The sequence below is a fragment of the Chanodichthys erythropterus genome, chromosome 1 (genome assembly GCF_024489055.1).
Source record: "Chanodichthys erythropterus isolate Z2021 chromosome 1, ASM2448905v1, whole genome shotgun sequence".
Taxonomy (NCBI): Eukaryota; Metazoa; Chordata; class Actinopteri; order Cypriniformes; family Xenocyprididae; genus Chanodichthys; species Chanodichthys erythropterus.
In genome coordinates this window covers 17086312-17098044 of record NC_090221.1, presented here as the reverse complement: position 1 = coordinate 17098044, position 11733 = coordinate 17086312, and the positions used below count along the sequence as shown (strand labels likewise).

The window sequence follows — 11733 nt, the reverse complement described above, 5'->3', positions numbered from 1 at the left end:
TCTTACCCATAAAGCCGCGGTCACACTAGACTTTGAACGTGCAAAATTTTTTTGGATGCTGTAACGGTCATGATATGACGTCACGGTTTACAGCGTCTTTTTTATAAACATGAATTCAACACATAACTTAAAGTAATACATTTAAAATGTAAAAATATAGAACCTACTCGACTTTACTGCAAAAATATCATTCTTTTTATTCAGCCAAGAGGTCATGCCTCGATCATCTACTGGTGATGCAAATTCGCAGGTCAGAGTTCACCAAACTTGAACTTTGGAACGCAGCGAAATGCGAATTTTTTCGCACGAGCTTGCGTTTCCGGTCTGATGCATTTGCATGTGTTTGAATGGAATCAGTGGAACGAAAAGTGCAGTGTGACCGCACCTTAAGACTTTCGTTCATCTTCAGGACACAAATTAAGATATTTTTGATGAAAGCGGAGAGGTATATAAATCGTCCATAGACAGCAATTTAACCACTACTTTCAAAGTCCAGAAAGGTACTAAAGACATCGTTTTTGCACACAAAAAGTATTCTCGTTGAACCACTGCAATCACGTCGACTTTTTTTATCGATGTCTTTAGTACCTTTCTGGACCTTGAAAGTGGTGTTTAATTTGCTGTCTATGGATGAGTCATACCTCTCGGATATAATTAAGTTGGCTTGAAAAAGCCAACTTACTGTTATGCTGTTTTCTTCTGAGACTAAAATTTCCAACTCCTCCTAGAGCTTTAACTCTACATACTCCAAACTCAGGTCAGATCTTCAGACTGTTCTGACTTAAGGCCTTTGCACACGAAATTTTCACATGCGTTTTTTCGTATTCGCAATCCTAAAGATTCGTCACGCAGAGAGACCTTGCACACCGAGTCCGATGCGTATTAATGAATGCGTTGCGGAAAAAATCGCAAAACAATACAAAATGAAGTCTTCAAGCAGGGAGCACGATTAGTTGTCTCCTCTCTTCTAAGAAGAGTAAAAGAAAGAGGAAATATTGGGTCCATTCAATCCCGAGATTGCATAGAGAGAAAGGAGAATTCACCTCAAGGAGCTGCGGGATTATCTGAGCGTTTCAAAGATTACTTCAGGATGTCAGTCGCTCAGTTTGATGATTTACTACTGGCACAATCTGTCTTTATATTCGGTCTCATTGTATTCCTCACGTTGTTTGTCATTCTGTGCTGCTGTTTTGTGCTGTAGAAGGCGTGGATCAACTTGTCAGATGGCATTCTGGATTTTTGCATTCGCGTACGGTTGCTCTGAATTGTCAAAACGTCTCTTAAAACACGTACCACAGATGCGAAAAACGCAGAAAATCAAACCTGATCCGAATATTTTTTTGACGGACGAAAGTTTCGGAGGCAGTGTGCAAACGCGATTGACATAACGTGAGGTTGAATTTATTTTTTATTTAAGTTTCGCTTGCGAATTTCGCACTCCGTGTGCAATGACCTTTAGTGTGCTATATCTTTTATAACTGATCAGACTTACGGTTTTCCTGGAAAAGACTGTTAAAGCTCGGAAAAATCCCATTGACTTTCATTGACGGAATGTTCAAATGAGCCAAGACTTTCAAACTCCAACTGTCAAAATTCAAATTTAAACTACGGAAGCCCATTAGACCCAAAAACTCAATTAGACTCAAGTGCCATTCTATGTACTATTTCTAATCCATTGAAACTCATAAACTCATCTATCTATCTATCTATCTATCTATCTATCTATCTGTCTATCTGTCTATCTATCTGTCTATCTATCTATCAAACTAAATCTATCAAACTAAATCTAGCAACACCCCATCAACCACCCCGAGTACCCTAGCAACCGCATAGCAACACCCTAGCAACCACCCAGAATACCTTAGCAACCATCCCGAGTACCCTAGCAACCGCATAGCAACACCCTAGCAACTACCCCAAGTACCCTAGCAACCACATAGCAACATCTTAGCAACCACACAGAGCACCCTAGTACTCTATCAAAATTACTAAACTAAAACTGAAACTTTCAAACTGAAAACTTTTAAAACTGCTTCAAACTTTCTGGACCGGCTTTTTCAAGCCAACTTAAAGTTTGTCTCGACAAGCTTTTTTTTTATCTAGTCTTAATTTGTGTTCTGAAGATGAAAGAAGGTCTTACAGGTGTGGAACTACCTGTGGGTGAACTACATTTTTGGGTGAACTAACCCTTTAACTAAGCTCTCTTCTTTATTTCTTTATTTTTTATTTTTTGTATGTGTGTCTTTCTTGTAGGAAACTATGAGTTTTAGCATTAATACTTGCATTGATTCCATGCAAATCTTTTGAAGTTTGACTCATTATTGTGACCTCATGTAAATTTGAGTGAGTTTATTTTGAGAGGGGGGGGTTGGGTGGTAAAAACAAGTCTGACATCCTTTCCTACACACTCTATTGTGTGAAACTGGAAGTGGATTTCCTTAATACAGGAAATATTTGAATATGTTTTCTCCACTAAATAATAGATTAATTAAATGAAGATATAACAAAAATAAAACAGGATTTCAGAGCTGCTCTGGCAAGTTTGTTTGCCGTGCATAAATCCCACACGTAAAAGCAGTTGAACTTCTGCCCTAATGTTAATGTTAGTTGGAAAGAAACTGTTGTGCCAGAATAATCCTGACCACATTGTTTCCAGTTTCCTCTTTTTATACCATTAAAAAGGTTTTGTGGGTGGAGAAGTGTTTTATTGTCATATGACCGGTAGCTTACGTGTGTGTTTTGAGTTGTCTAATATTCCACACAATCTAGTAGTATGCTTGAACTCCATTCTCATTCAGCTGGGAACAGGAAGAATCAGACGGAAATGCTGAGTTGGCCCATGTGTCAGCTCACTGCAGAGTACGAATGTAGATACAGATCGCAACATCACAAAGGGACAGCTGTTAAGAAACAGAAATGTGGCATTGTTACAGGATATGTCTCAAGAGTCATGTGACCCTTTTGTCCTTTTGGGGCCAGCAGAGACAGTAACCAGATACTGAGATCAAGGTGCCCCTGCATACCATAGACACGCAGCAGTCATGCCACAGACCCTGAGCTTCCACACCACCAGTCCCGGCAGAGACACAACAGACGGTGCTGCAGTTGTAGCCGTGTGGGATTAAGAATGAAAGGCTGTTTGAGCGTTTCTGTCTGACTGCAGCTAAACCGGTCTTTGTGCTGTAGTTTTGCCGTGGGTTGCTATTATGTCATCCTGCTGTTTGCATTTTACTTTGCAACTGGAGTTCATCCGTGTGGGAAAGTGTTTACACCGAATGACTTGAAATAGGGTCATAAAATGGCACCGAGTTTATAAAATGTGGAACTAAAAGTTCCTGTGTGGTACAGGGTCATGTGAGATTTTGCTTAGAAAATGTTAGCAGCTTTCCCAGAAGCACCTCTCACTGACCACTGCAGTTCAGTTTTCAATCTCTTTTTCATTTTTCATTTTCCTTGTACATCGGGCTTGTAGATTTTCAGTGCAACCTTTAAAAACTACATAATATTGTGATCTTTGTAAAAAAAAAAAAAAAAATGTCTTTGGTACATTTTGAATTAATTTAAAATGTTATAATTAAGATAAATAAAATACTTTTAGTTAAATATAATTATTGTTGAATATTATTATTGTCTAATTTGCTGTGGCAGAAATCACCCATTCTTTACTTGAAAATGTAATTTTTCTTTGTTTATGACTGAGCCAGGACCGCCACTGGTTCAGAAAAAAAAGAAGATGCTTGATGACAATAGGTGACTTTCTATTCATGTACAGAGACAACTGGGGATTTCACAGGCAGCAGATCTCCTTCTGAATACATTGCTTTATAGTTGCTGTTTACAGTTCTCTGAATTCGCTGAGATCAGATGACGCTGTCGCTAATCAAATCCATTATCCCTGACCTCCTTTTCTAAAATAAAATCCCTGCTGACTTCCTTATTCCAGAGCTTTGATTTAGGACCCGATCTAATGCACATCTTTGTATCTTCTCTCAATTTCAGGCTATGACTTTGCAGCAGTTCTTGAGTGGTTCGCTGAACGAGTGGACAGAATCATCCTGCTCTTTGATGCCCACAAGCTGGACATCTCTGATGAGTTCTCAGAGGTGATCAAGGCCCTGAAAAACCATGAGGACAAGATGCGTGTGGTTCTGAACAAAGCTGACCAGATCAGCACCCAGCAGCTGATGAGGGTGTATGGTGCCCTCATGTGGTCACTGGGAAAGATCATAAACACCCCTGAGGTGGTCCGAGTGTATATCGGCTCATTTTGGGCTCAGCCTCTTCTGATCGCAGATAACCGGAAGCTGTTTGAAGCAGAGGAGCAGGATCTCTTCAGCGATATTCAAGGTCTTCCCAGAAATGCAGCCCTGCGGAAGCTCAATGATCTGATCAAAAGAGCACGTCTCGCTAAGGTGAAACATTTTTACTGAAATGTAAAGTGAAACTCACTATAATATGTAGAGTATTATGAGAGAGAGATCACCTGAGCGAGTGCATTACTTGCATCTAGCTGATATTCTTCTGGTCAATCTTATATTCCTAATCATAAAATCAGGCTGTCATCACTCATATGACAGCGCTAGTCAATGCATTTGTCAGTTGCATCTCTTAGATGTTGTTTAAAGTAAAAGCAACATTCATGTTTCAGACAGTCCATTTCAATATAAAAGTTTTTGTGACTGACTGACTCACTCATAGAGACTGCCTTTGCCGGCATCTCGTGGCGTTTTAATGTAAATTTCACTGAAGTCGAAATCACTAACACTCTTTCTCAATACCAAAAAATACGGCATATTATTGTTCAATAAATAAAATTTTATATAAATAACATTTAAATTAACAACAATAGCCATTATAACAGTATAAGAAGTAAAATAGGAAATAAACACAAGCAAACAGTTCAGTCAAACATACAAAAGCAGCACTCTAGTTAGTACAGGATTTAATTTCAATGTGAATATAAAGTTATGAAACTTAATATAGCCATTAAGCCAAATCTATTAGATCTAAGATCAAATAAGACTAAAGATTGCATGTTTGATATACCCAAAACGAATACCTCATGTTTAAACACTATCTACATAAGAGCTACCGGCAAATTCATGAAGGACTGGCCGAGATGAAGCTCGCATCTCTGAAAGCGTCTAAAAAAATTTCAAATACGTGCTATGTTTACATGTAAATCGCATATCTGAGGTCTAAATAACTGTATTCTGGCCTAAAAAACTATTAAAACAACATTCCGGTAAAAAAAATAACAGTAGTATCTATAAAAATATGGTGGGTTTGCTCGCCTGCCATTTACACTTGCTGTGAGAATGCTGAAAGCATAGTGATTCAATTCAGTGAAACGGTTACTGGTAGAATATTGCATGGACCTCTCAGCCAATCAGATTGGAGAACCAGAAAGAACTATGTGTGTGTGTGTGTGTGTGTGTGTGTGTGTGTGTGTGTGTGTGTGTGTGTGTGTGTGTATATATATATATGTATGCCTTATCCCTGGACACTTTTGTTGAACTTTAATCCCCACTGAGTGTGGACAGGATTTTGGTCTCACAGATCAATTTTCACCTTTTATTTTCATTTTATGAAGTAACTTAATGCTTGTGAGAAGTGTAGTCTTGACATGCTAAACTGCACATATGCTACTTGTATTAAATTTGAGTCCACTGAATACTTTTCTTCTAGGTACATGCTTACATTATCAGTGCTCTGAAGAAAGAGATGCCAAGTGTATTTGGCAAAGACTCAAAAAAGAAAGAGCTTATTGCCAACCTGGGTGCAATCTATGAAAAGATTCAGAAAGAGCACAACATTTCACCAGGAGACTTTCCTAACCTAAAGAAAATGCAGGTATGAAGCTATATCCAATAAATTACATTTTTATAAAGAGCTTTTCTTTCAAAATAAAAACATAACACAATCTTTCTTTACAGGAGTTGCTAGCTTCTCAGGACTTCACCAAATTTCCTGCCATGAAGCCAAAATTGATGGAGCACGTAGAAGACATGCTAGGTAATGACATTGCTAAGCTCATGACGCTGGTCCGTAAGGAGGAGGCCGCCATGCCCAGCCAGTCAGTGAAGGGTGGTGCGTTTGAGGGAACCATGAACGGGCCGTTTGGTCACGGATATGGAGAAGGTGCAGGAGAAGGCATTGATGAGCTGGAGTGGATCGTGGCTCGTGATAAGCCATCCTATGACGAAATATTCTACACCCTCTCGCCAATTAATGGGAAGGTATCTGGTGCCACGGCTAAGAAGGAGATGGTGAAGTCCAAGCTGCCAAACACAGTGCTTGGAAAGATTTGGACTCTGGCAGATGTTGACAAAGATGGCTACCTGGACGATGAAGAGTTTGCGCTGGCGAATCACCTGATCAAGGTAAAGCTAGAGGGGCACGAGCTTCCAGCTAAACTGCCCAGTCACCTTGTGCCACCTTCCAAACGGGCAGAGCAGAATTAAAGAGCTGACTTGAGTTGATTGGAACTCAGTGGCTCTCTGCTACATTCCAAATTGCCCAAGCCATGTCTTCTAGCTTTTCTGACCATTCATTCACTAACTTGTCATCAGGAACTGGATTGCTGTCTTAAACATAGATATGTAGTAAGGGTTATAAATCAAAAATGCTTTGCTAAGAATGATAGGACCGAGAAGACAGACCAAGAATTTATGTGCCAGTGAGAGACTTTTTCTTTCTTCCTCTTAATGTTTAATATGGCTTGGAAATGGAGAAACCACTATGAGCACAAAAAGAATTTAACTTGATTGCAAATTGGTACTTGGTACTATGGTACTTTTTAATGTGCATTGAATTGAGGTTGAAAAGCAGCAGGCTAAAACTGAGTATGTTAGGGGGGCTCTTTAAAAAGAACAAAAATGTGAAAAATATTCCATATATGATATATATCCAGACATAATTGCTGTTTTTTTTTTTTTTTTTTTTGGAAAACTTCCTTAACTTATTCTTTTCCTTTTAAAGCTATTATATCTGTATTTTGTATTTTCAATTTTGAAAATTGATTATTGAATGTTTTCTGATTTAATATCTCTAAACTATATCAGTATACGTATTCTGTAATTTTGAGGGTGTATCTTTAATTTCTATTGGATTTTGTGATCTGAAATCCTCACCTTCATTTGAATGCAACAATTACATTGACCAATAAAAGAGTTTATTTGTACGTTGTGCTTCAAAGACTGCTTGAGTTTCTGCATTTAGAGACAATTTACAAATTGCAATATGTAGTGAAATCTTGTGAACGCCACCATTGACAGTTGTGAAAGATGAGTACATATATCTGTCTTCTGTTTTCATGAGTGCTGACAGAGAACTATGTACTTGTGTTGAGAGCTTTTGAAAGAGCTTTGGAAAAACTAAGGTCTTTTTGGAATGGTAATAATGCAGTGACAGTGTCGTATATCTCTATGCTTATGCTGAGGCATGTTGAGTTGCTTCACTGTACAGTACAGCGTCTTGTGTTTTCTTTGGCAGCTATTGGGAGCTGATCACTTTTTTTTTTCTTTTTTTTTCCTTATACAGCTGACTACTACTTTCTTAGTTTAGTGTAACGTGAACCCTCTTGCAACACATTCGTAACTGAAAAGATAAAGATCACCCATTCATTTTTTTTTTTTTTGATCCCACACTAACAACTGGATCATATTCAAATCCACATTTTTATAATAAAAATATATATATATAAAAATATATATAAAGTAACAAATGTATGTTACTTTGAATCAAGCTTATCTTTGATATCTTGACCACTTAAAAGTAAGTAATTAAAAAAAAAGAATGCTTTTATTCAGTAAGGATGCATTAAATTGATCATAAGTGACAGTAAAGATGTTATATTCATCAAAGAATCACAATATAAAGACTAAATTACGATTTCCACAAAAATATGAAGCAGCAAAACTGTTCCTGCATTACAGGAATAAATTTTAATTTTATTTATTTATTTATTTATTTTTTGCTGTATTTTTGATCAAATAAGTGCAGCATTAGTGATCATAAGAGTCTTTCAAAAACAAAAATCTTACCAACCCCAAACTTTTGAACAAAAGTGTAACTTTGTATATAGCTACTTTGTTTTGGCAGTGATGCATACACTTCATTATCACCTTAACATAGTATCAGTATGCATTCTGTCCGATAGCGACCTCAATTTACCACCGTTTGAACTTTCTCATTGTCATTTCTCAGTTAATGCATTCCGCTTTCACAACACACTTTACATGAACGTGCTAAAGTTCCCAGTAATGTTCTAAGTGACAGTAAGAATGCAGATGTGAAACATTTAAAATGACCACTCTCAACTGACTCTTTATCTGCTGCACATAATCTTAAATTAAACCGATTTGCTAGATAAGGATAAAGTGTGAGGGCATTGTTGCATCTTTAGGGAAACTAACAAGCAATTCGCAGCCTTTTAAATGGTTTACAGCCATATAATCTTTAAGATCAGACCTGTTTAGCACCTCCCCATGTGACTGCTTATTGACACAGTAACCAAAACCCTTCTATTAGGGATGTGGGTTAATAACAGCCATGTGTAAGAAGGTGATGCATCTTTAGAAGAGTTGTGTGACTAAAAAGCATTGAGTCAGATGTCTAGCAGAGAATTGCTTTACTGCTGTGTGCATGTTTATGAGTGTATATAACCCTATGTGGTTGGTATGCAATATATCAATGAGGAAAAAATGTGATGTTTTTCCTGCTTGAAAATGGACACTATAACAAAATCAATAAACATTTTCATTATTTATTACATTTATTTATTAAAAGTTTGTTGCCTCAAAGCAACATTATACCACAAGACATTTTCATGTAGAAAAAAGAAATGGGCCTATATTTATTGAAAAAATTCATTTTTTTTTTATCCAAACACGTGAATTATTGCACATTTCATATTTAATAAAAAGTAACACAGAAACATTACATCCAGCTGTTGCTTTCAGGCAAAATTGCACAATTGTGGAACACAAATATTACCAAACCATCATATCATCAAGTTATCATACTAAAACATTACAGTCAGTGTTGTTTAAGGTAAAACATTAAAAATCACTATTACCTTATCCTAATATGCACCTTATTCTTACAAGCATGTAAATACACAAGTACATACACACAAAATCCCATTCCTCACTAATGGCACCTCACTGCTTGTGAAAGTTGAGAAAGCAATTCCTCTAAACAGAAAAACACAGGTGGGTAGCACATTTTGAGCACTGGACTGAACAACCTGGGTATTTGCATCGCCCCTTTCTTTCAACCCAGACAGGCGAATGACCTGCTTTTCAGGCTTCTCTTTCCATTCATCTCCAGCATAAAATCATAATATATCTGGAGATATAGGCCTAGCATGCAAATTGCTATTCTTAAATGCATTTAGATGATTCTATCTCTTTTGACAAAATATACTTGTATTCCAGCCTCGTATGGCTGGTATGGCCTTGTGCGATTTCATTCTGCCTTGAGGCAACATAGTTTTTTTGTAATGTCCTATGATACATTTGATGATATATAAAGTTTTTGAAGATATTTCTTTACTTATCAATGAAGATGACAGATTTTTTTGGCGATTACTGGACGAAAATTAGTGAAAAATTCACTTTTCACTGCTGAAAGAGGACACAAAATAAACCCATGTGGGTCATGTGACCACTTCTTTTTTTAAGCATTTTCATTGGTTAGTATTTGAGTTCTTCTCCCCTGAGATAGCACTGACCAATTAAGTGGGTGTCTCATTATATATATATGTATATATATATATATATATATATATAAGGCTGTTACCTGGTGGCAACACCAGAGAGTTAAACAATCACTAAGTCACCATGTTGCTTATTTTAAGCTGTACTTAGAAATAACCAGATGACAAATAAGCAAAATAGGTCCCTACCACTATTTTGATGGTGTGTTAGTATATATTTTAATCTTAGTGCCCTGTTGAACAGAACAAACCACATTAACAGAATACTATACACTGAATCAAATGAAATCAGACATTCAGTTAAAAGAACTAAACTGATTTATTGAGGATAAATTGCAGTTGAAGCTGAGTACATAATGACTGTGTTGTTTGCACTCATTTTCATTCCAGAGTAGGTGCTCAAATAGTTGTTTGTTTGTTCGTCTCCTCTGTGTTTGTTTTAGGAACACAGATGCGCAGTCCCAGAAAGAGCGCGGAGAGGAAACAGCATTGATCAAACCCTGTCATTGGTCATTGTAACAGGACATTCCAGGTCCTTTGAGGGACAGGGCGTCCTTTTTTTGTCTTGTCATAATTCAGAGCCTCATGACTGAGCAGCTTGAGGAGTAGTGCAAGTGCCATCACTCTTCAGTTCTTCATATTACTAGGCTCAGCTGTAACCTCTTTCAAAGCTTACTTCAACATTAGCCTCAAAGAAATCTAAACTACTTAGAAATGAGGTCAGAAGAGTCCTCTCGGCCAGGTGAGATTGGTGGACTGTGTGGTTTTTAAAGCACAGTGAGAGTCTTCATTTAGCAGCAATAGTGAGTTATGATCTCAGAAAGGCATCAGTCTGGAGTTATGTGAGGTGATCTGTGTGTGGTCATTTTGGAGGATCTTTTCACCCAAACATGTCCTGGGATGCATAGGTTATGTAGAGGAAGCCATCAGGGTCTCTGAACTGTGAATAAACTTCTCCCATACTGGTTGACAAACAGGACATGTTCCTTCCTGAGATCAGTAGGTACAGAGCTTGAGATGCCTCTAGCGCTATCTTACTTCTGTAAGAGAAAAAGAAAGAGCGAGACATAAAATTGGCATTACTTAAAGTAATTGCTAAGTGCCTGAAACTTCAGGCGTGCCTCATACAGTCGTGCATACAATGACCTAAGCAATTTGGCAGGGAAAAACACGTCTGATTCACTGTTCACACAACACATATTCAACACTGACTTAAGAAAATTGAAAAAGAAAAACTGCATATACTTTTAAAAATAAGAAAGAGAGTCTACACACCTGAGCAGACTGAGGAACTGCCCTAATGTCAGCTCATTTGGGACAAGAAATTTGGTTTTGTCCAGTAGGGGAAGCTTTTTCTCCTGAAGGTATCGCTCCACAATTACCTAAAATACAAAACATAATTTATAAGTTTTAAAATAGCTGCTGTTCTACTTTTGTTTAATCATATTCAAATAGGCATCTCACCGGTAATTTGTTGGGGAACTTTGATCGAATATTGCAGACTTCATCTTTTCTTGTTGCTGCATAGGAAGAACAATTTTTAAAAAAATGTTTTTCTGATCATTGAAATGTAGCCTAAATATGAAACAATAAGTAATAGGCTAACTAATAAGAAAGTAAGTAGGCCTACACGAGTAAGAGGCCTTAATAGTAACTTGTCTGCATTGTGGAAAATTGTCTTTAGCTAAAAAGATAAGCATAAAGGTAACAGATATTTACGTTTAAAAAACTTTTAAAATAAAAGATTTCCAACAATGCAAAACAAGCGAGGTAGTTAGTACAATGCCAAAAGTTGAATGTTGTTGTGAAGTAATGACCTACCCAGGCACTTCCTTTGCTTGAAAGGCATAATTTCCATGGATTTCTCGTAGGGAGGCATTCTGACTTGAGGATGGAGACGTTTACGATGGTGTGGTAGGAGGAGGCTGTGTCCGGGCTGACGAAGTGCCCACGGATGAAGGTTGTCTCAAATGCCTGCTTTCAGTTCGCGGGGCTTGGCCTTTATACGGGTG

General features: G+C 37.4%; 2 protein-coding genes across 2 annotated transcripts in view; one reads left to right on the top strand and one right to left on the bottom strand.

Moving 5' to 3' along the window:
* Positions 1-7183, top strand: part of ehd1a (EH-domain containing 1a) — a 14194-nt gene extending 7011 nt beyond the window's left edge. Inside the window, exons 3-5 of the mRNA XM_067388724.1 lie at positions 4000-4412; positions 5689-5853; positions 5937-7183. Of these exons, the coding sequence (XP_067244825.1) occupies positions 4000-4412; positions 5689-5853; positions 5937-6464 (1106 nt within the window). The 3' untranslated portion in view covers positions 6465-7183. The remainder of the gene's footprint in view (positions 1-3999; positions 4413-5688; positions 5854-5936) is intronic.
* Positions 7184-8856: 1673 nt separating this feature from the next.
* map1lc3cl (microtubule-associated protein 1 light chain 3 gamma, like) lies at positions 8857-11733 on the bottom strand. Its single transcript, XM_067388758.1, has 4 exons — positions 11543-11733; positions 11186-11241; positions 10997-11103; positions 8857-10761 (listed from the first exon to the last, which is right to left on the bottom strand). The coding sequence occupies exons 1-4, from the start codon at positions 11598-11600 to the stop codon at positions 10602-10604; spliced, it is 381 nt and encodes a 126-aa protein (XP_067244859.1). The 5' UTR covers positions 11601-11733; the 3' UTR covers positions 8857-10601.